This window comes from Scardinius erythrophthalmus (assembly GCF_964197995.2).
Source record: "Scardinius erythrophthalmus genome assembly, chromosome: 23".
NCBI lineage: Eukaryota > Metazoa > Chordata > Actinopteri > Cypriniformes > Leuciscidae > Scardinius > Scardinius erythrophthalmus.
In genome coordinates this window covers 21,804,785-21,832,689 of record NC_138243.1, presented here as the reverse complement: position 1 = coordinate 21,832,689, position 27,905 = coordinate 21,804,785, and the positions used below count along the sequence as shown (strand labels likewise).

Below are 27,905 nucleotides of genomic sequence, written 5' to 3'. Positions count from 1 at the left end.
TGGACATGCGCTGGCTTGAGCAGGGGGACCTTGCGTGCGCTGCAGGATTTTAATCCATGACGGCGTAGTGTGTTACTAATGGTTTTCTTTGAGACTGTGGTCCCAGCTCTCTTCAGGTCATTGACCAGGTCCTGCCGTGTAGATCTGGGCTGATCCCTCACCTTCCTCATGATCATTGATGCCCCACGAGGTGAGATCTTGCATGGTGCCCCAGACCGAGGGAGATTGACCGTCATCTTGAACTTCTTCCATTTTCTAATAATTGCACCAACAGTTGTTGCCTTCTCACCAAGCTGCTTGCCTATTGTCCTGTAGCCCATCCCAACCTGGTGCAGGTCTACAATTTTATCCCTGATGTCCTTACACAGCTCTCTGGTCTTGGCCATTGTGGAGAGGTTGGAGTCTGTTTGATTGAGTGTGTGGACAGGTGTGTTTTATACAGGTAACAAGTTCAAACAGGTACAGTTAATACAGGTAATGAGTGGAAAACAGGAGGGCTTCTTAAAGAAAAACTAACAGGTCGTGAGAGCCGGAATTCTTACTGGTTGGTAGGTGATCAAATACTTATGTCATGCAATAAAATGCAAATTAATTATTTAAAAATCATACAATGTGATTTTCTGGATTTTTGTTTTAGATTCCGTCACTCACAGTTGAAGTGTACCTATGATAAAAATTACAGACCTTTACATGCTTTGTAAGTGGGAAAACCTGCAAAATCGGCAGTGTATCAAATACTTGTTCTCCCCACTGTAGGTGCAAGGTTACTTATAGTCAACAGAATGTGTTAAAGGGACCATCAAAATAAAGTGAAACCTTTTTTTTCATACTTCCCAGAGGACTACTAAGAACTACGTTCATAGTTAATGTGAATAATGCATAATGTATAATTAATTCTAAAGTGAAGATCGTGGTAACCCACTAGTAATGATTCAAGAATTACCAAATCATTCAGAAGGAATAATTACTTCTTTGGGGCAGTATTCTAAAGTGAAAAGCATGATAACTCTCTAGTAATGACTGAAGTCATTGTAAGTTTTTGAGGTTTTTGTAAAATGTTACTCAGACCAGCTCTGAAACTGAAGCATGGGTAATTGCTCACTCAAAATGACTCAAACAAATACAGACAATTAGCAAAAAGGAGGAGAGACAGATCAGGATGAACACTAAGGTATTTTCCCAGTGGAATATGGGAGTTCATTTATGTCATAATCGCATAATAACCTCACAAGGCCAAAGAGAGCTTTTTCCATTTTCTCATGAGAGCCAAGCTATGAATTTACACGGCATTAAATATAGAATTGTTGACATTTTATCGCTCATTGACGTAAAGCACCATAAGGAGGAGTCAGGGGAACAGAGAGAGAGAGAGCGGCAGAGAGAACAGTATCCTCTCGACCCCTTTGTTGGCCTATGCGGAAGACTGAGGCAAAGGCCTGTATTTTCCCGGCAGTGATAATGAAGACTTTTTCCCATGACCTCTTCCTCCCTTTGGATAGAAACTCTAGTCTGCAAATAGCTCGCCGTGGCCCGAAAATGACCAGAGAAGATAAAGAGGGAAGAAGAAAAATGTGCTGACAAATGGAGCACACAGCTGTATAAATGCAGTTTTTATTCCATATGTCTGAAGCGGAAAATCAAGAATAATTCAGCTTGTGATCACTGCTTGGCTTCTGTCCGCCCAGTTGAGGTGGGATGGGATAGGTGTGATCTCAAACTCAAAGCAACTCTCTCTCTCTCTCACTGCATTCCTGATTTTTTACCGTCACTTAACCTCACAGCTGCAACCACACTGCAGACATTTGTTGAGGCCACAGAATCAACGAGCAATTCTTTGACATCTGTGTCTATGTTTATAGATATTAATCCCATTTCTTACCCTCATAAAGTTGGGCATACTGTGGGAATCCCGCCGCCCTCAGCCAGTCACATGCTTCCTTTGCCTCGATTTCTGAAAAGAAACAATGATACAATTCTTCAGCAGTTTATCTCTTTAACCAGATTAACTCTTTAGTTTATCTTTCAACCTGATCTCACACACATGCTCATGGACACACTATTGATTGATATATATAATTAAACATTAAAAAGTATATTTTTATGATACATTTATCTATTTTTATCTATATTTAACTATTTTAATGACATTAAAAAGTATTATATATTCATAAGCAGCACAACTAGCATCAATAAGAAAACAAAAGCAGCAAATACACAAGTAAAGAGTATGAAGAATCCTTATGTGTTTTTTCTCTGTTTTTTTTTTTTGTGTCTGGATCAAGCGGCAACCTCTCCGTCTTTCTCTTGAAACCGGGAAAAACAGGGAAGTGAGTTAAACTGCAATTCATCGACTGGCCGCTTGAGGCTGGATGCAAAAGTGAGTCAAATCTGCATCTCCCCCATGTTAAAATGACCAACTTTACAGCAGAAAAAAACATGTTTACAGCCTGGTGCAAAAAGTGGTTTTGGTCTGTATAGCCAATTATGCCTTTCATGACAACTGTGAGGGGGGTGAATTTTTTCACCGTTTAAATGTTATTAAGCCTTAAAGTTCTGCATAATTAAGGGAGTGGTCACTTGAGTGACAGGTGAATTGCCGCTGCTGTCAGTACTAGCCGTTTGTCTGCGGTTAGCGTGACGTTACTTCCTCAGCCGATTTGAGAGGCGGCCAAAATCAGAATTTAAAATGGACTGAATAAAGCTCTCTACGAACTTGACGTGTGATGCCGCGCTGACTGACATGTTTGCGCATGAATCACAAGCTCACAGCAATGTTCTAAGTTAATACACTTTTAACTAGCAGAACAATACAGCATCACAATACACATAGTCTCACTTTTTTTTCTATTGTCTGGATCCATTTACACCACATTTCAATAGCCATGTTTCTAACCAATTTTTTTTATTCGAAAAAAGTTTTAGCTGATGGAAATGCCATTTAAGTGTCACAATCTTTTTCCAATTAACTTTAGCGCATAAATGCTATATCAATACTTTAAATGTCGCAAAAATTTAGTTTGGAAACAGGGCTTTATCGTAAATAAATGTGGTGTCACATGACAGAATTAGACTACATGAAGCGTCGTGTTCTGGGTGTTGCTCATTAAAGCACAGTTTCTCTGTAATGTTCAAAGGTGCATTAAATCTATTATATTCATATAATTTAATTATACATACAATTATTTTATTACTCTTGGTATTTGGTAAGAATAAGATGCATTACAAAAATAAGGATGAATGATGTTTGAGAGGTAATACATTTTTTTTTTCTAGTTTACAAATCTTAATTTGATGTTCCTTTTATGATGTTTCCTTTTTTACAGTATATAAATTGTATTGTACTGTTGCATGCAGTCCTGTCAGACAAGCTCGACTTCGCCATCTTCTTCTGATATTTCCTAATATTTCCTAATTTGATCATATTATTTGTGAAAATAGTAAGGTGTAAACTAGAAAATTTAAATTGTCACACTCTCTTTTTACAATATTTGAGATGCAAAAGATACGGTATAATTTGCCATAATACAGTGCGCAAAATTACTTATGGAAACATCTCAAGAGCAGATTTTTTTGCAATACAACAAAACTAAGCCTATGCAACAATGCATTTTTTAGGGATGACGTCATTACGCACACCATTTTATTAGTGAGCAAACAGGCTGGACTTTTTTTCACAATCACTTTCACAATTCACAAACAAAACAGTGCAAAATATGGGAAGAAACTTGGCTTTTGAGAATGATCCACAAGAGATGAAATAAGAGAGTAAAAACAAAGCGTCTCTCAAAATAAGCCTCTATAAAAATGGACGGGTCAGGAAATGACCTCACCACAATCCGACAATTACATCCTTTTCTCACAAGATTCTCCACATACTTGTGCTAAATTACACATTAGCAGAATAGAAACCACTCACAGTCTGCAAAAATCTCCATTTCTGCATATAACCCTTACATACGGCGCCTTCCATCCATGTGTAGATAAAGTCTAACAGTTCACACACTTACTGGTTGTTCTCATCACTTCGTCATGCAGAGAAAACATGTGTCCCTCAGATCTGAGCACCCTTTTCCTCCAAAGTCTCTAAAAGTCCAAAATCTGGTTCAGTCAGCATACGTTCCAGTTATTTCTCAGCTGCCTCAGATAGCAGCTTGCTGAACTTTTTCTCCCCCTGGTTGATGTCTCTCAGGAACCACTCTGAATACTCTAACAACTGCATAGCACCCAGAACACATTAGCAATCATATAGCAACAAACTGGCAACCACTCACAACATTCTAGCATAATGGGGCCAATGAGCATGAGACTTCTATGAAATATTTTCAGTGGTCAATAAAGGGCTCTGGAAAGCTATTCATTCTCTCTGTATGTGTTCCTCCATTCATCACAACATGGAAAAAAAACACCACGCAGCTGAGATGATGAAAGATGTTCTCTGTGTGTGTTAAGTCGAGCCGGCAGATAATGCCAACATTTACTGACAGAAGCTATTCTGCTAATGTCTAATCATCACATAAGATTTAGTCAAAGAGAACAAAAACTAGCCACAAAATCTGTTTTGAAGCATGTGGATGTGTCACCAATTACATTTGTACAAAAACAATATGCTGACACATAAATCCCTGTCTGACGTTTTTTATTCTGTATGTTTCCAATCTGACATTGTCATTGTTCCTGGCAGCACGACAGGAATTCCTCACGCTTGGGTCTACAGCACAATCCCCAGTGGTTAGCTCTCTCCTGAGGGGTATGAATTACTGATATACAATAACACCACGGCACTGACAAACACAAGTCCAAGTCTGAGAGACAAACTCTAGCAGTGTGTCATAAATGTCATTTCCTCTGCTCCTCTAAAGGATGCAGTAAAAGGACACATTATGGATTTTTTTTTTTTTTCTCTCTTTGGACAGATGATACCATGGAGATATATGCTAACAATCGCAACACAGTTATGACATCACAACCTCAAGCACATTAACATGCCCACATAAAGTAACGCATCAACTGCTATTCAGCAACTATTTAACAATATATCATAAATATATTTACTATTTAAAGCATCTCTAATGAAACTTAAACATACTAATCCCTTGTATATACTGTACATGTTCGTGCAATACTAGTTCAGCGCTCAGATTCACAATCACACATGGAAGTAATTAGAGAAAGACACGATGGGGCCCTTTTACAGAGTGCAACACTGGCATCAAGAAACAACGCTCAGCGGGGGGGAGCCAACCATACTGTCATAGGCAGGAAAAGACCCCTGTGTCACCACTGTGGATGTTTGTTCCGTTTTAATGGTTTGTTTGTTTGTTCACATCGACAGAGTTAAAAAAAGCTTTGGGATTTTAAATCACACAAGGAGTTGATTATCAACAGACAGGTTGCAAGTGGAGGAGGAATTTAAAGTGTAATGGTGTGTAATTATGGACATTAGCATGCATAAAACATGATATTATATATGAGATTTTATGGTCGTTTGTGATGGTCTTAAACATCTACTGAAGTGTTGTGAATAAAGAGGATGTCATATTACTGTTGAATGTACATTAATCAAGTCAACATGAAGTCATAATTTACCTGATTTAATTTCTTATGCATGTCCCTGGTAAATTTAGAAAATTAAACAATAAACAAATGGATTTTTTTTTCATACATCAAAATGTAAATTTTCCATCTCCAAAAAATACTTTTCTTTTCAGCTGACATCTGCAATCCTTCATATTTTTCAACCCCTCCAACTGCATGATAATGCCCACTTTTCCACAATTATTCCTGATGGATTAATCAACACTTATCCAAAATTTTGTTTGCTGTGAAAAAAAACTGTTTTGCATACAATACCATTTAAACATTTGGGGTTAGTTAAAGCTAGTTTTCAAAAGAAAGTAATACTTTTATTAGCAAGGACACATTACATTGACTAAAAGTGACAGTAAAAGACATTTACATTGTTTTAAAATTCAATACAAATAAATGTTATGTTGAACTTTACATTCATAAAATAATTGGAAAAAAAAAATGTTTTCAACATTGATAATAATGATAAGATGAGAAATGTTTCTTGAGCACCAAATGAGCATATTACATTGATTTCTGAATGTTCAGAAATCACATCAGAAATGTGACACTGAAGACTAATGAGTAATGATGCTGAAAATTCAGCTTTGCCATCACAGGAATAATTTACATTTCTAACATATTTAAAGTTATTTTAAGTTGTAATAATTTTTCACAATATTACTATTTTATTATATATTTAATCAAATAAATGCAGCCTCGGTGAGCATAAGAGACTTCTTTTGAAAACTTTTTTTTTTTAATCTTTAAGTGTATGTCCAATTATAGAAGTAAAATGGGTTACAAACCATTTTATGTTGATTTTAAACATTACATAAAATACATAAAAAGTAGGGGTGTAACAATACACTCGTGTCATGATTCGATACAATTCACGATACGGATCTCACTATACAATACCATTGCAATACTTTAAGCCAAAACAAAGAGTTTGCTTGCACTCTGTCACTGGTTACATATTTAAAATGCCTTTTTACTGGTAAAATCAGACTTTCAATGCAGGTATTTGTTGGATCTCTTACACACACAAGCTGCACGCATAGACTCTTGCGGTGCTCACTATGTCCTGTCTCTCCCTCTATTAATGCACTTACACAAGAAGAAACCATCTAAAACACTTTGAATCATCATAATACTAAAACTAAACATGTTACATGGCGATTTAAACAAGGGGTGTGTTGTCACTTTGAGTGGAATGGGAGAGAGATTTTAGGGGATTTCAGAAATCCAGAAATCCAAAAAATATCTTAATTTATGTTTGGAAGATGAACACAAATCTAATTTGAAACAACATGAGGGTGATTATATGACGGCAGAATTTTCATATTTGGATAAATATCCAAGACTTTTATCCAGTCTTGGATAAAACTACCTCTATACTGTGGTACATGTTGTTCACATCACTGATACATATCGTTGCATTTTAATTGCAATATATCGATATAACACCCCTAACCCCTAATAAAAAGTGCTCTTTTATAATAATTTACAATTAGTTAACCTCAACTTCCTGTTTGCCTTCAATATTACAAAAAAACTGCACTGTTCCCAGATCAGTAGTAACACCAACTTCTAATGAAGCCCTCAAACGGAGCCCAACCACTGGGCTTGTTTTGCGGAACTTTAAAGAGACTCTCAGAGGGGAATTTGGGTAGGTCTGAGTCCACGGCGTGGGAATAAAGAACTGCTGTGAAGTCAAGAGTTTAATTAACACATACCATTAATATCTAATATCCCCCGCCATGAACCAAAGGACCGAACCAACACAAAAGGTGCCCAAAACAATAAATCTAAAGCAAAGCAGCATACAGAACATGAGTCAGCCAAAGTCACACAACTCAACACAATAAACTAAGAGCGGTGCTGATAAAAAATGTCACAGAAACAAACACACAGCGATCACCTCTGCATGTTACGCTGCTATGGCATCTAATCCCAGCAGCCAGGACACGCAGCCCCTCGTGACCCAGGCATTCCTGATCACCTCGACGTGACAACAGGCAGCGCGCCATGAGAGAGAGCAGCAGGCACGGATGCCACGCAGAGCCTGGATGCCACAGGGCGCAGGGCACAATCAAAGGCATTCTTGTTTTGATTGAGCAGGCAAGATCTCTGATTATATAAGAACACAGGTCCTGTGTCCTTAAAAGTCACCTCGGCCCACAAATGACTCTCTCAGCTCTTTGCATTCTTTGTTTTTTTTTTTCTTCCCCCACTTACTCCTTTAGTTATGGTTTTATTCCGGCTTTCCCAGGTAACAGGGAACACTGTCTAACATTCTGGCAAGGTTCTCTCAAAGTTAAGAACCAAGTTAAGAATTTGTTCAAAGGTTATCTGGTCTTTAATAATGTTCTCAAAACGTTAGCACAAATATCATTTGACATTTTTCAACTGATGAACAATAAAAAATATTGACCAAACCACAGCCAATCAGAATCCACTCAACTTGAAAAAGCTTAAAGGATTAGTTCGCTTCAAAATGAAAATGCTGTCATCATTTACTCACCCTCAAGTTGTTTCAACCCTGTATACATTTTTCTTTCTTCTGCTGAACACAAAGGAAGATATTTTGAAGAATGTCGGCAACCAGACTGTTGATGTAACCCCATTGACTTCCATAGTAGGAAAAAAAAGACTATGGAAGTCACTGGGGTCCATCAACTTTTTGGTTACCGACATTCTTCAAAATATCTTCCTTTGTGTTCAGCAGAAGAAAGAAATTCATACTGTACAGGTTTGAAACAACTTGAGGGTGAGTAAATGATGACAGAATTTTCATTTTGAAGTGAACTATTCCTTTAAGCTTTTAAAGAGCCACAAGATATAGAACATGCTTATAATAAACATAATGTTACTGTGTGTTAATGTGGACACTAAATTAGTTATTGTTATCATACTTTTTGTAAATGTGCTTTTTTTATATAGTAAAAAGCAAGCATTTCTTATTTAAGAAAACATTAGATACTTTTTCCAAGTAATGAATGATTTAAGTGAACAAATAAATAAAATAAATAATATGATGGTGAAATGTTGCAAACAGTATTCAAACCCATTGCTCCAACCAATGAAATCTATTGTAACATATACATTCTCAACACACACATATTAAGACCACGCAGAGTATGTGTGTGTGTGTGTAATCTCAATCTTTGTGATACTGTTCAGCTGTTATGCTATCATGAATGTGAGTGCTACAGCACATTCAAAGCTGTATCTGAATCATAAATGTTTGACAGTATTCCCATTAGGCTATGAGATCTGAGACGCCCATACAATACCTCTACAGCACAGACATCAGTCAATGCTGCCTATGGAAAAACACTTTCAAGACTAACAAAAACTTAATGGATTCATAGTACAAATGTACTAATCATAATCCACACACTTAACAAACACAGATAAAAAAAATGTACCTGGTGAATAGGCTGGACCAAAAAAAAAAAGAAGCTCTAATCCTATTTAATTTACAGTCAACATGAATTGCATCACATTTTACTTCCATGATGTGACGTATTCCTGAATTAAACATTCAGGATAATGAGAATGCAAAAGTTAAACTAAATCTAAACCTCTGTTCGGAAACTATCAATTGTGTCAACGGGCAGCTAGATGTGTTTCAAATCTGCTTTGGTGTCTATGCGTGTGTGTTAAACTGTGTGGACTTGACTCTCAGACCACCAAGGAAGTAAAACTATTATCTTTTCTGAGCTTTGTAATGCAAACTCTCCCACAAACATGCAGTCTCTTTTTACTCTTCATCTCAACTATTTCTAACACACACACACACACACACACACACACACACACACACACACACACACACACACACACACACACACACACACACACACACCTCTCCCATGGGGTTTCTCCAGACAGTTCCTGTATTGCTCATCAGAGCATTCAGTTAACACGCACACGCACACGCACACACACACACACACACACACACACACACACACACACACACACACACACACACACACACACACAAATACTTATGGACCAATGCCATTTTCCCACACATGCTAAAGTGATTTGACATCCATCCACTGGGATCATAAGGATGTTTCTTGTTTAACTAAACATGACTCCGAAATTCCATTAGTATGTACCATGTCCTCCATATTCAAACTCAGTCATAAGACAGAAAAATCACAAAGGAAATCCTTAAATATCTCAGTAATATCTTCTAGGCAGCCATAATGGTGAGCAAATGGATACTTTTGTTTAAGTATCAGATTTTGCTCCTGGGAAAATAACCCAAGTGATTTTAGAATAAGCAGCATCAGAGAAAAAAGTCGATGCTTAAATAAAACATAACTGACATAAAAGAGCATCATTTGAGCATTAACATTTCCTCAAAAAAAACAAACTTTTTAAATAAAATGACAGAATTCTAAAAACTTGATGCATATCATAAAGTTAAAAAAAGAGCCATTTGGGCTTCAGAGTAAATTGAAGATGCAGTTGGTTTCTGGTACCTCTAGGCATCGGCACGCAGCTGTGGTCATGGGTAAGATCCAAAAACCATATCGGAGTTTCCCGTTGAACATTCAGCGTGATTTATTCTATCAGTCTTCTAGAAGAGCCCGTTCCAGAGCAGCTCCTCTCCACCGCAGACTTCAGCTGTATGTTTCTCTTTCTCTACACTTCACCTCCCGACTGTAACGCTTATGTGCCAATCTCTCTTCCGCCCTCCCCTCCACTCCTCCAAACAGCTGGAGTATGTACAGTCTTCAGACCCCCGCCCCCCTCCTCAACCATGAACATGTGAGAAAATGACCATGTGCGTTTGTCTTCAGTGCGCCATAGATCATACACACACACACACACACCCGCAGCTGTAGAAGCAACCCGTCCAGCTGCCTGTTCCCAGACAATGACACAATCCGTTCAAGTGCTGGGAGAAATTCCCACCAATATTTATTTTTACTTATTTTTACCTGAAAGGCACTTTGTTAAATTTCTGTTGTTTTTACATGTTCTATAGAAATACTGTAGAAATATCTATATTATTATAGTAATACCAAAAAATCCAAATGTAATAACTTTCTGAGTCTATTACAGCATAACATGTTTCGATCCAATCAAATTTAGACAGATAAAATCAAGTCCCATCTTACATATTATGTCACATTTCAGAAGTTAAATGCATTGTAAGCGTTCGCCTTTAAAGCAGAGGTTTTCAATTTATTTGGAACAATATTTAAAAAAATGCTATACAACTAAATTTGAGTTGATAATATTTTATTTATTTATTTATTTTGACTACTGTCCAAATGGCAATTATTTAAAGTCAGCATTAAATGAAAATTCCCATCTATTTTCTAAATGTATATTATAGATCTTATTGTACACCAGTAATCCATAGTTCCATATATTTTATTTAAAAAAAAAATTTGTTTGTTTGACATAATCGTCATGTTTATGTAATCAAAATGTCATAACTAGACCTTGCGGTGAAAACGACAAACATCTCACTGGTATTTTCTTTTTCGATAACCCATGTGTCACAATTAGAAAGAAAAGTTACCTCAGTTTCAGTATGACTTTAATTTAAATTCTTTACAATACTACACTTACTGTGGGCCTGTTTACACCAAGGGCCTCATGTATAAAACTTTCCGTAGATTTCATCCTAAAAGTGTTTGTATGCACAAAAGCCAGATTTTGCATACACACAAAAGTTTTCAGATTTATAAAACCATGAGTAAGCCAGAACCTGTGCAAATTTTCCTTTATAAAACCCAGTCAGAACATCTGCTATTTAGAACACAAATTAAAACAGAATTATCATGCGCCAAGCAATCCTCGCTGTAGGTAAAACATTAAAACACAGCTTTCCACTGGAAAAGTGCTCCACTACAAACATTTCTATTTAAATTTATATAAAAAATAATGATTTCATGAAATTTCAGTGCTTAACTCCATTAATGAGAGTAGCATATTTAATCTAAATGTGTATATCAGATGTAAAACAGTTTAAATCATTCTGTTTTACTTCATTACTCACTCCAGTAAAAGCACGGTCAAGAGTGTCCGTACGGTGCGCACATATTTAGGCTACGCCTAGTTTATTTTTCATAAATCCCGATATGTGCGTGGAAAATTGCGTTTATACATCAGGCTCCTGGTCACTTTATGCTCAGATTGGATAGATATCTGATCATGGAAAGATCCGGTGTAAATGCCCTCTGAAATGCTTTCGACACAGATTTAAATCTGATCACTTCAGGAAGTGGTCTGAGACGCATTACAAACAGAACTGGACAAGTGTAAATGCATTTGGTTGTTGAAACCGCACATGTAAATTTGACTCCTCCCAAAATGTTAAAAAATAAACGTGTGAGTGTGTTCTATATGTGACATGTTATAGCCAGATATGACAGTGACACTGAACACGCCTCGCCAAAGATGAGCAGCGGAATATCTCTTCAGCAAGCCAACGCACAAACTACCGCAAATGAAACGGAAAGTAAGTCGCAGACGCTCAAAAACACACAATCGTCTTTATTATAAGTAATGAGAGTAAATGATCTTACCAGTGCTGATGCTGCTCTCTCTCCTATGCGGTCTTTGATCTTGAAATTAGCTGATGATAAATAACACGCAGCTCATATCTGTTGCTTTTGTTGATGTGAACTCTGTTAAATTTGCATGTAGCATGGGAATTGATAATCAGATTTATATTCGTTTTGTGGCCAAATAGAACTGTTAACAAATCAGATAGTTATCCTATCAGTAAAAACACATGAAGTGACCAGGTGTAAACTGTCTCACATGGTGTAAATGAATATGAAATTATATCCTCCTGGGACCCAGAAAAAAAAAGTTTTTTGAATTTAGTTTTTTTCCATGTCATCACACTGTTTAGATCACAATAAACAAATGGTAAAAAAACATTTTTGCAAAATAATATTTTATTCATAAGTTATGCTATGTCCTCTGTAGTGGACGCCAGGACTAAGTTGTTTAAAAAATAAAATGACATGAAATTATCTGTATAGGCAAAAACAATGGGATTTTTTTTTCAATCACCAATAAATTTGGGGGTTTCAGGATTTTTTCAACCAAAATTTGTATAAAGATTATTCTCAACTATGTTATGAAAGAAATAACGTAATGAATTGATACACCATTTTACATTATGCAATATGTGGGTAAAATGTCCATAAATTAATATTCCCATTCAATGCAATGTATATATAAACTGTATCTAATTTGCACCTTAATGTGTTCTTGGAGCAACATTTAATGAAAAAAGAAGTGTAATAATTGGAGTAATAATTGGCAACATTTTAATAATAATATCTAATATTTCATAGGAATATTGATGTATAATTTATTTCCATATTCACTTGTTGTGTCTCACAAAATGCCTGATAAACATGATTTAAGTCCTGGTGTCCTCTACTGTGGACACGTTTGAAATCAACGCCCTGTTCTATAACAGAAAATATTTTTTTTATTTGAAACCCCTTAACATTTTCCTGAGATGTTGTTTTATGAAATACAATTTGAAAAGTATTCCAATTTAAATTATAATTACAATATATTATCATATTTCCATAAGAATGCTACATTTGATCACTAAATTAATGTCAGACATTTTTAAAGACCAATGAGAAGTTGTTTTCATGGTGAAACCTCCAAACATTTGGTATCTCTGAAAAGTCCTGAATGTGCTCTTTACAGGACACCCAGGTTGTGTCATGTGACATGTATGACGTCAGAGAAATTCACTAAAATATAATGTCCACTACAGTGGACAAAAGTCTATTCTTGGGTCCCAGGAGGATATAGCTGCTTTTATATTTTAGGGGGTTCTCTTTTTTTCATACTATGGAATCCAATAGGGACCAGAAATGGTTTGGTTACACCCACATTCTTCAAAATATCTTCCTTTGAGTTCAACAAAAGAAAGAAACTCATACAGGTTTAGAACAACTAAAGGGTGAGTAAATGATGACAGAATGTTTATTTTGGGGTGGACTATCCCTTTAAAGATCTGTTTAATAGTCTGTTATTTACTTTATCTCACTTTCTTGCGCAGTCAAGCAGTGAAACGATAGGAGGAGGAATAACACTGGGGAAGAATGGTTCACAAAAGAATAACAACAGAGGAGAAAGAGAGACTGCTGTATGTGTGTGTGAGAGAGAGATACCAGACGGTCAAGTGTGGGCTAAGTGGCTCTGGGCACACTCCCTAGAGTCCTCACACATTCCCTTCTGGGAAAAAGATGAAGCTGCACGTGTGTGTGTGTGTGTGTGTGAGTGAGTGAGTGAGTGAGTGTGTGTAGGTGTGTGTGTGTGTGTGTGTGTGTGTGTGTGTGTGTGTGTGTGTGTGTGTGTGTGTGTGTGTGTGTGTGTGTGTGTGTGTGTGTGTGTGTGTGTGTGTGTGTATGAGATGGGAAGACAGACAGCAGTGGCAGACAGGAATGCAGGAATTGTATGGCATGAAGGAAAAAGGGGTCAGAAGTGAAAAAAAAAATCTATTAAACAGTGGGTTATTCTTATTGATTTTTGTTTTGTTTTTTGGAATTATTGTGGGCAATGCAAAACGTGCCACATTGCTATCGATCGCTACTGCATATGGTGTTTTTAGCATGTTGTTATGATGTCGCTCCTGTATGGTTACTAGGTAGTTATGGGTGTTGCTAACTGACCCAAATCAAAAGTCTTTCAGGTCTGTGATATTCTGCTCTCTAGATCTGCGTTAGGTCCCTCCTTCGATGTAAGACTGTCATTTTATCATTCACCAGGGAAAAATTATCTTTCTGATCGCACAAGCTGCATGATTTCAGGTATCATCAGTCATGTCTGCAGCACCAGCGGTAAGGAAAAGTTATGTGCCAAATTATAATACTTAGGGTTACAGGGGATAGGTCACATAGTTTGAGCAATACCAATACTGATTCTTGCCTTAATAAACAATTAATAAGTAATATTCTGTGATTGACATAAATGATTATATATATTTTATCCAACAGAGGGCAACCAAGAGCAAGGGAAAAACTGCAAAATGTCAGCCCAGTGAAACTTCATCTCAAACAAAAACAAAACTGAATGGCTTTGCAAGACCCAAATACCATTAATGCAAATACCAATTATGATACACACAAACAGTACACAGAACCGCCACAGTGTTTGATTATGTCTTGGTTTTTAATTATGCTGTTCACACAATTCACTTCCTCAATCTACTCACTGACCCTACAGAAATGTTTTGTCTTAATTTTCCATCTTTAGAGCATGCACATCATGCAGTGCATAAAAATCGCTCACATACTGCTTTTTAATCTTCTCCTACACACTTTCCTGCTACAAATTCAGGCTCAAACCACTTTATGACTTAATGTCAATACTGAGTGTGGTTTTATAAATGTTATACATTAAAAATGTATGATACAAGTTTAAAAAAATCTCTTTAGCATTCAAAATCTATTTGCCAGTGATGATGCCATACAGTATGATGATGTCAAAACGGTCTGGGTCCATTCTCTTTGTCACCCATTCCTCTGACTTTCTTCTCTTTTGGATTCGGGACTCTTCGGCACAACAAATGCTGCCTTGTTCCTACTGGACGGTATGACCAAAAATCTGTATCACATATATATCGTTTTGGAGCTAAATGAAAACAAATCTGAAGTTATCTTATTCCAAGTCTTTTCTTTCAGCTAGAAATTTTGAACAAAACATTCATTTATTTTATCTAGCCTAGACTATTACAACTCTTAATACTATGGAAGTCAGTACTCTTTAATGCATCTCCAGACGGTTCAAAATGCTACTGCCAGGTTGTTGACAGACAGACAAAAGTTTAATCACTTTATGCCCATTCTGACCTTGCTACACAGGCTGTCGATTAAACTTAGAATTGTTTTTAAAATTCTAATATTCGTTTTAAAATCACTACACAATCAATCACCATCATATCTTTCAGAAGTGATCTCCACCCACAAACCAAACAGGTCCTTGAGATCTAGCAATCTTGGTCTCCTCTCCATTCCCAGTACTAGGTTTCACTGCAGAGGTGATCGAGCTTTCACTGTTGCTGGTCCTAGTCTCTGGAATAACTTAGCAATTTCTGTTAGAACGGCTTCCTCTATACCAAGTTTTAAGTATTATTTTCAATAGCTTTTGACCAGGCATAACTTATGTACTACATTGTTTGTATTGCCTTTCTATTTTGTCTGACTTTACATGTATTTTACAGCTTTTTAGGTCAACCATGAATTGTGTTCAAGGTGCTTTATATGCACATATATATATATATATATATATATATATATATATATATATATATATATATATATATATATATATATATATATATATATAATCTGTATTGCATAAAGAGCTCTATAAATAAAGGTGACTTGACTTGACTACCACCCTTTCGACCACTGTATGCTATTTCAGTTCCCGCTTTTAATGTGTCATTGTTTTGATAAATGCTTATCTGTATGGACAGGAGATGATTATTGTTGGATTAAGGGGCTGAACTGAATCACTGAAGCCCAGCCCTACCTCTCTGACTGCTGTTGAGCAACCGCACAGTCGCACACATGCCACAGCAGCTCATGGTATTACAAATGTACATATTCACCATCCAGGAATCCACTCAGCATACTGAGTTAGTTAGATAAGAGTTAGATAAGGGCACTGATCATGACTCATTTTAAATACCGTTATATTTCATCAGGGGTGTGAAGTAACGAATTACAAATACTCACGTTACTGTAATTGAGTAGTTTTTTTCAGAAATTGTACTTTTTTGAGTAGTTAAAAAATTGTGTCATTTTACTTTTACTTAAGTATATTTTAAGTGATGTATCGGTACTTTTACTCCGCTATTTTCCTTCCGTTTGTGGTTATTACTCGTTACATGCTTGTTATAATTTTATTTTTATCCATCAACGTGATTGGACTAAGTAGTCGGTCTCGTGACGGTCATCAAATCAAATTCTGCATAGAAAACTATATAGCCGACCTGCTGTTACTCGTGTCTGCTGTGGAAGTGTATTCTTCAAGCATCAGTTCAATCGAGATATCAGCGTCTTTCTCTAATATGACAAGGTACATTTCACATTTCAGATTACTATGATATTTATATAGGCTGGCCTACAGTATCTACAGGGCCTAACATTTTGTGTGAGGTTTGGGTATTGCGTACTGTGTTGTTAACTCCCTCAAGTGACGAGTTCGTAATGCGGTAAATTCCCGCTCCCATTTACTTCACATATAGAGACATGCGCGATTCAGTAGGCCTATGCAGTGCACCTTATGAACCATGGCGTTAACTTGAACTGCATTTCAGAAAGTGCATGACTACAGCTCGTTAATAAAAGTTTTTTGATCGATCCATTTCATACAGTCCGCCTTCATTTAGCAAGTGCATTTGCACACAAAAAAAAATTCAAGTTCAACTTTTTTTTCTGGATCTACTGATAAAACAGCACATTATTGCACAATTTTCCTTACAAGTTATATTATCAGCATTACAATTTGAGTAAATGTAGCTATGTAAAATGTAAGGGATGATGCCACCCTTCTAGACAATGTGCATTTACGCTTAAATTGTAACATATTTAATGGCATGGAATTACAGTGTAATTAGTGTTAGCTCACTATCTTAGGCTTTTTCAGTGCATTAGGTGAGGTAAACTGATAATATTAGAGATTCTCATTTATTTATCAAAACACTAAATTGTCTTGCCGTTTATCCCGCCCCTCGGATTAAAACGTGTCTATGGAGAGTTGCCAGACCTAACTTCTTGATGACCACACCTATGAATAATGAAGCTACTTCAGACCAACACATTTTAGATTTGCGCCTGGCGCAAGAGTCATTTATCCCGCCGGGAAAATAGCAACAGCGCCAAGACCCGCCCACAAAGTTACTTGCGTTTTGTGTTTTGACAATTGCGTTTCAGATCGTTAAAATAGGGCCCTAAAACTGTTACCGGTTTGGAGAGAAATTAGGAATTTTTAATTTCTCCATTTAACCCATCTCATGGTGTGTGATGCTGAACTATCATATGAGTTTCTAAAGATTTCTGAATTCTTTGCAGTTAAGAACATTGATATTTTATGTGCAACAATATCAGGCTCAGTGGCCTTACACCTAATTTTAAATGTATTTTTTTTCAAACAATATGATTTAAATGGTGATGAGTGTACTGATTTGATGCATTTTAAAAAGATGGATGATAGCTATTCTTGTAAGATAATGTCAATTACAGGTTGTACAATGTTTTTTTATTTATTAATTGTAGTGCACAGTGTTTATTATAAGGGGGTAGAATCCGCAGCTCAGTACTCACTACTCACTACTCATGAGTACTTTTAAATTAGCTACTTTTTTACTCTTACTCAAGTAGTTTTTTGGACAAGTACTTTTAACTCTACTAACACAAAAAATGTTTTTTTGAGTATGTTTTTTCAGTACTCTTTCCACCACTGTATTTCATATTGTTATAATTCTAAAAATAATTTGCTACTGTGTCTAATAAATGCGGCAAAAATGAGGTATAGTAATTAGATCTAGAATTATGGAGTATTTCATTTTTCATTACGTATTTGGCAGGTTTTCATTTAAAGTCGTGACTTACTTGCAGTCAAGAATCTCTAAGGTATGCTGTGCGTGGGTGAGGACTGCTTTTAGATGAAACATATTTTTCTTTCCAATACAAAAATAATATAAAAGTAGTTGGCAGGCTTGTACATAACTGTCGCAGCTGCAAACCATAAATAAAAGTAACAGTTCACTGAAAAATGGCAATTATGTCATCAGTTACTCGCATTGTTTTTCCAAACCTGTATTTTCTTCCAGAGAATAAAGCAATAAGCCTTGTGAAGCTGTGGTTAACAGCTAAGGGGAGTTTTTTAAAACAGAGTTAAGGGGCACAAGGCGGAGCGGAACCCCCTTAGCTGTTCTAAATTCACTGTAAACCACAGCTTCACGGGGCTTATTGCTTTTATAAAATGGTTACCACACACAATACATATATTAAAGGCAAAATATCTGTATTAAAGGAATAGTTCATCCAAAAATGAAAATTCTGTCAATAATTACTCACCATCATGTCATTCTAGATGTGCAAGACTTTTGTTCATCTTCAGAACACAAAATTTGAGAGCTTTCTGTCCCTCCATTGACAGTTACACAACTACCACTTTGACGCTTCAAAAAGATCATAAAGAGATCGTAAAACTAATCCATATGAAATGAGTTGTTTAGTCCAAATTTTCTGAAGAGACATGATCGCTTTATATGACGAACAGATTGAATTTAGGTTTTTATTCACATTTAATATTGATCAGCGAACATAAACAGAAGCTCAACTGAACGTTCTTGTTGAAGCTCAAACATGCTGCGTAACACAAGAATGCACCTCGTTGGTTCTCGCACGTCAATCGAACATGCTTGAGCTTCTGTTTATCACAACAACTGATGTGTGAGTTGATGAAGGTTTATATGTGAATAAAAGCCTAAATCAAATCTGTTCATCATATAGCGATCAAGTCTCTTCTGGAAGTTTTACGATCTCTGAATGAACCTTTTGAAGTATCAAAGTGGTAGTTGCGTAGCTGTCAATTGAGGGGAAGAAAACTCTCAGATTTCATCAAAAAGATCTTCATTTGTGTTCCGAAGATGAACAAAAGTCTTACAAGTTTGAAAAGACATGGGGGAATTTTCATTTTTGGGTGAACTTTCCCTTTAATATGTTACTTATTTAAAGTTAAATCCTGACTTGTATAATTTACAGCATAATTAGAGAGAGCAAAATTAACTTTCTAAATAATACACATCCAAATCAAATAAATTTGAGAGCTTGTGAACCAGATTCAAACTGAATCAAATCAAATTGAGAGATTGTGAATCAGAATCAAGAGCTTGTGAATTGGAATCAAATTAAATTCGGAGCTTGCAAATCAGATTCAAATCAAATCGAGTTTGTGAACTGGAATCAAATCGAATTGAGAGCTTGTGAACTGGAAATGAATTAAATCGAGAGTGTGAATCAGAAACGAAATCAATATATTTTGACCTCCAAAGACAGCTGAAGAAAATGCAAGGGACATTATCAAGCGGACTCAAAAGATGCTCATATTTCTCATCATGGCATTGACTTCAGTCCACATTTAGCTCAAACCATTCGCAGTGGCAGACCCACTTTAACAAATTGCTGCGCATGACAGGCCTCGGGCCCAGTTTTTGATGGAATGGGGTATTCTTGGACCCGACTCGCGGAACAGCTGCTAACACTTAGTCTGCAGTCAGGCAAAAGAAGGTCAGGTTAAGATTTGAGACAGAGGCAGTGAGAATCAAACTATCTTAAGTGTGGGATGCAAATAATTTCAAATCAATAATCTTGCTCCGCAGATGGAGGTGAATAAATCATGCAGCATGATATGCATCCACATGCCACAATCATGACTGAACAAGCCCGTGATTTCACAAGAGCTCTCCAGCCATCCAGACATCCAACAAGCCCAATGACAGAATAACCGGTGTGCAGTCCAAACATTCCTGCTGCCATGTGAGAGAGAAAGTGTGTGTCTACGTGAGCAGATTACAACCAAAACTAACGCTGCCACGGACAGCATTTCTATTGAACTCTAAAGCATTTCACTGTCAAACCAAAGCTAAACATCAGTAGTACTATAAACATATTTAACAAATCATATTTGTACTTCTCAATAATACTTCTTATTAATGAGCAGACAAACCAAAACAAACTGCCTTGTTAGACCTCCAAGAACGTAATGCAGTGACGTTAACCTTTTGAAAATACTTGTCATGTGTTTTGCTATAATACACACTAAGCATAAAAGGGTTATTCATTAATAATACTGTGGATTTTTGCATAATACTTTGGAGTTGGACAGACTGTTCTCTAGTGCCAGAAAACACAAGAAAAGTCTTGTAGAGTGTATTGCAATTTAGAAAACAGAAGATCAGCTTAGCATGTCAAAGCTGAATGCAAAGTGCTTCATATTCACGTAAACAAGAACAAAAAAATAAAACATTAAATGAGAACAGGCACATCTTTTGTTAATGCCAATGGGACATGTTATAAGTTTCACTCACATTTCAAAAACAAGGATATCTTGTAGGAACAAAAAACCTCATTTTAATAGCCTATCTAAATTGTTTTTCTTAGACAGCTACGACAATAAATGGAGAGGAAATTGACACGTTCACTCATAATACTAACAAAAAGATCCTAATAATCTCACACGTGAAACCGCAATGTCTCAAACTGTGCTCAGATTTGCTAATATACCAAAGGCTGCAATCAAAAGTCACAGATTTCAATAGGAACTCACATTTGTCTATAGGTTTATATTCTTACTGCAGTCTCATTTAACGTGTCTCATTTAAAGTGTCTTTTAATTTTATTTCTCCCAATGAATTTTAGGAGAAACATCCAAGACAAACTTACAATACAAATAATAATCAAAATGCATATAAAGATGAGTACAAACTGGTACTGTACCTAAAACACTTCTCATACCTTGAGATATCTTCTTTAGCAGCTGTTGCCTAGCTATGATCCGGGCCAGGCGTAGTCCAGAACGCCTGCGGTGGCTGTCCAGTCTGAGGTATATATCTTGAGTCTCTGGAGTCATGCTTCCCAAACACTCACTGTCCATGCACTCGTCTAAGAGGTCAGTCAACATTGTGTCCATCTCTCCACTGTCCACAGGTACAGAGTCAGCCAAAACTGCTTCCCTCGAACTTGTCATTTAGTTTCTCCTTTAACTTTCACACATAAACAGTCAAATGTACTGCTGAAATTCTCTACAAAGTGTGATCCTTTTGTCATGTAAACACTGTCAAATATAAAGACTCAAACACACCTAGGCATGAAGTCAGTTCTGATCTGAGTGTACACTTTCATCTGCACCACCCACTCAATGGTCGTGTGACCGCGAGAAGAGCCAATAGGGTTGAGAGGATAGGAAGTTGTGCAGTGAGTCAACTGAACTTCAGCCAAGAACCTGCTTCAGAGCGATTTTAGAGTGTGTTTCTCAAGTACAGTCTGTGTGTGTGTGTGTGTGTGTGTGTGTGTGTGTGTGTGTGTGTGTGTGTGTGTGTGTGTGTTTCAGCCAAAGAAAAGAGAAATGAATGGTGCACCTAGGGAAAAAACACCATCCAACATACCTTCTGCTAGAAAAGAAATCTTAGTAGAAACAGAGTAAAAGTGAGATGCAGTGGGAAGGAAGGAGCTGTCAGAAAGTATTGCAATATCCTCAGAGATCTCAATGCATCTTTACAGAACATCTGACATGCTAAATATTTTAAATCTAAATCGGTAGAATAACATGAACAGCAAACAGAAAGAAGCGCTACAGATTTTGGTACTAATTAAAGTAATGGCAACTGTGTTTAAAGGTCCTCTGAAATCAAAATAATTTTTTTTTAGCTTTTAGTATGAATATGTTAGTCTTAAAGTTATGAATAAGCTGGTGTGTTCCAACAATGACAAAATTCACATTTAGGAGATATAAGCATTCAAAACTTACAGTCTCGCACTTCCGCTTAAATGTATCACGGATTTTTTAGACATCACTGTTGACTTCAGCTTCTCCTCACATCTTCTGTCCAATCAAATGCTTTTTAGAATTGTCCCGCTCCCTATGCTATAAATACCACCTGGCCAAAGCGACCACTGACACGTCACTGAGCAATATGGGTTGGAGATGTGTGTTCGGTTGCTCAAACGCTCGAGTTTTATTCCGTTTTCCAATTGTACGTTGGTTAAGAATGAAATGGCTAGAATTTAGTAACACCTCTAAAATTTAGTCCAACGTATCATCAGCGCTCTGATTCGCTTCCATGGTGCTGTCAAGTACGACTTGCAGTCTGTGAGGTAAACTAAACCCTATTGGCTATTTGAAAAGAGGGAGGAGCCATTCAATACATCCTGCCTTAGCTTCCTGTTTCAGTGAAAATTACGTCAACGCATCATACAAAACTGCGCGTTCCAAGGCACTTCAGTGGGCCTTTAATTGGAAGCTTAGAGTCAAGACCCTAAAGATATTTGGCCACCAGGACCACTCACATTTGGTTGGTCTTGGGAGATCGCTATAGGAAGTTCTTGGGTGAATCAATCCAGAAATATAAATACTTTAGATACTGATGATGTAACAAGGGGACTGTCTTAATGGACTGGTGATAGAATTTTTGTTAAGCATGCCAGAGGTTTTGGATTGTAATGTAGCCCTCAAATAGTTTATTTTGGGGAAAAAATTGTCATTAAAACAAAAGATGTTCATCTGTGATTATATTTCAGGAGCAGGGAAGTATCCTTTAGTAGAAATCTAAAAAATTGTTTAAGAAGTATCAATACCGGCTACACTTGCCTTGATCATACTTGATCATGGATCAAAAAGAAAATCAGTGGTATTGTCCATCTCTAGAGCCTGCTATAAATTTCTGTGAGTTCAGAAAATACCTTGTTCTCATTGAGAAGATGTGGAGCTTGGAGAAAATCAACATTTACAGACCTGGCCAAACATTTCTAATGAACCATGATGTTATTGAGAATTCTAAAAGGAAAATGGCAAAGCACTTCAGGTCAATGATTCAGACACACCACTGGAGACAGCTACACAATTATTTTGTATGCAAGCATTTGTGTTTCCACTTTGAATGCTTGAAACATGCATGGACACGCTTGGAAAGACTGAATGTCGGATGCATATGGCACACAAAATAAGAATCACTATGGGAGTGTCGAAGTCGTCATCTGATTGGTTGAATTCTCCAGGATCTTTGGGAGACATGTGTCACGGTATAACAAAGCCGTTGTGATGCCAAACCCCCTTATGGAAGAAGAACACCATCGCGTTTACAACAGTGACAATGAGCGCTTATCGGGATCAACTAAACGCTAAATTTTCATAAGTATGAGGTTTACAGCACCACTGTTGCAATAAATGTGCATGACGTGCTTGAAGGAACTGCACGCCAGTCTGTTATTGTGGGGACATCGACTTTATATTTTCACGCCCCTAAACATGACACTGAACAAAACAAACTGTGATTGTTTCGGTCAGGCATCCTCTTGGGCTGCCCTTGGCCAATAGAAAGATGCGATGGAGTCCAGACCTTCTCCCATCAGTCAGAAGATCTGGCTATATGTGAGACTAGGAAAGATGCTGTTGAAGCATACTGGCATCTTTGAGGGAGAATCTGACTACACTCTCAGAAAACAAGGTAAACGCTGTCACTGGGACAGTACCCTTCAAAAGGTTCTAATATGTACCGTTTACGTACTAATATGTACACTTTTGGTACCAATATGTACCTTTGAGGTACTAATATGCACTCTTTAGGTACAAAGGTGTACCTTTTGAAAAGGTACCACCACAGTGACAGCTTTTGTACCGTTTTTGAGAGTGTATGACTGCCATCTGGTGGTCATGAAATGCAATTCGTTTTGAAAACCATTCATAATTGATTCAGGTCAGCTGAGGACTTGCTTCAAGCTGCATAACCTCCACAGAATTCAGTCCAGCCAACACACCCACATAAGGGCTGTGCCAAAATTACTTAAACATGAACTTGATCCATTAAAATAAACCTGTGTCATTATGGGTATTCACTTATGAGCTAAATTCAGTAGGGGTCAACCAGAGGCGAGTTGTTCATGGTCTAAATCGGGGGGACACTGCTTACAGTAATCCCACATGTTTTACTAGAAACAAGAGTCCACAGGCTCAATATCCACTTGAATCCACTCTAAACAGGCACAAAGCTACAAAACACTGGTTTTAATATACGGTTTTTATATATATCTTTATATGCTATGTTTACCCAGGAGATAAAAGGTCTGAGTGCTGGAGCAGAAATGAATCCTGAGGTTAAAAAGAGAAGAATGAGGTTAGTAGGTTGAAGGAGAGAGAGAAATAGAGAGAGGAGTGTCTGTACAGCACTCACTGAGTCCAGATTGCTTTGAAATGAACTTTTCCTGTCATTTCCTCACTCAAAGCCACAAAGGAGTAAGCAAAGCCCTGCCATTCATGTTAAAATGGACTCTACTTTACTAGAATTACTTTATTCCCCATGGTGGAAAACAGTTAAGTGTCCAAACAAAGACATCTCAAAATTAGGTCTCTAAAACAGATTATTGATTCAAATGAGGATATCATTATTCTGCATGACTAAAAAAGTGATTTTAGAGATCACTCATTCACAAGTCATTCACCTAAATTTAGTCAAATCAACTGAATCACAACTTTCACAAATCATTTAAGTTTAAACTGTCATCATCCTCAGGATGCTTTTTGATTTATTCAATGTGGAACAAAGTGTCAAAACTCTTTTCTATACAACAACACTGCTGATCGCTGGTTGTCATTTAGCTTTTTTCTAAAATATTTTGATGCTTTTTTCCCCCAAAGATTTGAACCCTAACCAAATTGATACTGTTTTATATTCTTAACATTGTTGAACTTTATACGTGTACAAAAACTCACTTAAGATGAACTACTTAAAGATTGGAATTTTCTTCAAATTTTTAATTCAGCTGATATTAGATTATAGCTAGTTGATATTTCAGAGTGTGTGTGGAGGACAATAACGTTGTAAAAAGAGACAGTTTTTTAATTATATGATAAATAAGTAAATTACATGTTTTTACATTGCTTTAACTCATAAAAATAAGTTAAGCAATTTTCAACTTTTTAAATAAGTTATAGGCCTAGGCTACAAGATTCAATTACATTTTAAGTCAGTTTAATGTAATTTAAGTTGACTTTACTTAAAAATGTAAGGCAGCAACTTTTTTTTTTTTTTTTTTTAGTGTAGCCTACAAACATGTTGAACTTGATGAGAACTATTATATAGGCTAATAACATGTTCAAATACTAACATGTCGGTCGAAATGAGAACAAACTGAGACATTGAAATTCCATAAACTGAAGAAAAAACAATACTCCACAGCATATCACTTTTTAGAGTGTAAAGAATATTTAAAAAATGGTTTAAAACAAAAACGTGACATGGATCGAGTGTCCTGATTAGTTTTTGTGCAGGAATGCGCATTTAATCGAGTTGAGAGGCTGCAGACATCAGCTAATGACATTACAGCGCGCGACTGCGGATTCACGCGCACAACAGACCGGTGGCGCGCAATGTCAATGTTGATTTTAATTATTTATAGACAGCACAAGCATTCGTCACATGCAAGCTTATTAAATCCATCCCAGTCAAGACGGCACAAAATGACCATGACCTAAAACTTGACCTTCCCCAGGCCCATGTGGCAGTAGGCATATGATTAATTGGACGATGCATTGTTTATTTATAAAAGTTGATTCGTGTCCTGTCACTGACCTGCCAGTCGCTTCTCCCGTATGTTTCTCCACAGTAAATCCCAGGCTTTCGACGTGGAGTCGCGCAGCTGCTCGCTGATTGACCGCCGAAGCTGCAGTTTGCTGGACTTTCGTCTCGTTGTCATTGTGAACGGTGACACATATCAGCACCGCGCCCGGGTTTCCTCTGAAAGGACCGTTATCCGCTCGCTCGCCCGCTCGCCCGGGTCTCTCGCACTGGTGCCGCAGTTGTCGTCACTCCACCTGATACGCGGCGCTGCGTCACCTTGCAGCAAAAGAACAGCGAAGCGTGTTTATATTTTGCTCGGGCACGAGGCTGAATTGGACGCAGAATCCACTCGGATGGGTCTCATGCTCTCTGAGGTTTTCCCGCGTCTATAATCAGCGCAACATGACAGCGAGAACAGCTGTGTGACGTTTCCAGCACTAATGCAATGCAGAGGCGCGTGGTACCCTCACTACAACACACTTCAGCTCTCTCTCTCTCTCTCTCTCTCTCTCTCTCTCTCTCTCTCTCTCTCTCTCTGTCTCTCTCTCTCCCTCTCTCTCGCTCGCTCACTCTCTCTCTCCCCAGGTGAAATATTGACATTTGGATCTCTGAAACTGGGTAGATGACAAATAAATGGATACTGGTCTGTACATATTTTTTAATGTATATATAATAATAGGGGAGATTGAGGCTAGTTGTCACAATTTCTACTTCAGTAGCCTATTTAGATGCATTGTTTAAGTCATTTAGCATAAAAAAGCAAGAAAGTATTAAACTTACAAAAGAAAGAAAGAAAGAAAGAAAGAAAGAAAGAAAGAAAGAAAGAAAGAAAGAAAGAAAGAAAGAAAGGGGTGATGGAACAGTTCATCCAAACTAACATTTGACAAATGTGTGACATGAATTTGATCAAATAGCTACAAGTACAGTTCAAAACTTTGGGGTTTGTAAGATTTGTTTTAAGTGTCTAATGCTCACTAAGATTGCACTGATTTGATAAATACAGTAAAAACAATAATATTGTGAATTAGTATTACAATTTAAAATTACATAAAATAATGTTTTCGATTTCAATACATTTAAAAAAATTAGTGATGGCAAAGCTGAGTTCTCAGCATTATTACTCATTGTTGATTAGCATTCAAAATATTAATATTTAGGGTTAGGGTCTTGTGGTTGCTAAGACTGTGTATCAATGTATTTCATAAGTCCTGTCCTTCTTTAAGGCCTCATTATACTTCTGCGTCGGACCTACGCCGGAGCCTATACGCCGTAGGCAACGTGTTGGTTTTAATTTATACTTCTGTGTCATTGTCCGCGTTGACGCGCACCTAGGGAGCATGTGAAACCCCGAGGGAGGGGTTCTGGCAGACCAATCACCGCGCTTGTGTCCGCGTAGAATTGACGCGTTGTTACATTTTTGGAGAGGTGCACGTCAGGGTACGCCGTAGGGTACGCGCGCTACACACAGCCTACGACGTAGCTACGGCGGCAGTTCGACGCAGAAGTATAAAACAGGCTTTAGTGTGCACATAAACACACACACACACACACACACACACACATTCCAGTGTCTGTGGGTGTCAGGCATTACACTGGCTCAGCTCCTTCTCAGAGGGGGGTGTTTCAGAGGGAAGTTTTGCGTTGGAGATTTATGTCAGTAGGTTACAGTGGTGACATGACTGGAGTGAGGTGTGGAGAGAAAAGGAAAGACATGAACGGAGGGGTAAAGCAGTCAGTTCATCCTGGGTGGGTCACAGTTAAACCGGATACGCCGCTGTAACAGAGAGCCTAAACCTCCTCAACACAAACCGAGGGGAAAAGATTGTTACCGCAACTGAAACCTCAAAATAAAAACGCTGGAGTAACTCTACCCAGAAAACAGCGGCGCAGGAGCCAGTCTGGCGCTGAAGGGGTCTCAGCGCCACTGACAAGGGCGTAACTTTGGGTCTACCATTGGGGGGGTTAAACTCGCGGC

At 37.4% G+C, this 27,905-nt stretch overlaps 1 protein-coding gene across 5 annotated transcripts in view; it reads right to left on the bottom strand.

The window, feature by feature from the left end:
• The window catches only part of stard13a (StAR related lipid transfer domain containing 13a), a 44,940-nt gene extending 18,512 nt beyond the window's left edge, over window positions 1–26,428 (bottom strand). The window contains exons 1-3 of one of the 5 annotated variants that reach the window (XM_081354435.1): window positions 10,071–10,107; window positions 7,490–7,633; window positions 1,880–1,951 (exon numbers count right to left, since the gene is read on the bottom strand). In XM_081354435.1, the coding sequence (XP_081210561.1) occupies window positions 1,880–1,951; window positions 7,490–7,633; window positions 10,071–10,080 (226 nt within the window). In that variant the 5' untranslated portion in view covers window positions 10,081–10,107. Of the gene's footprint in view, window positions 1–1,879; window positions 1,952–7,489; window positions 7,634–10,070; window positions 10,238–21,095; window positions 21,391–25,942 lie in introns of those variants that run through there. The other 4 variants (XM_081354436.1, XM_081354434.1, XM_081354437.1 and 1 more) reach the window with 4 other exon arrangements.
• Between the last annotated feature and the right edge of the window lie 1,477 nt (window positions 26,429–27,905).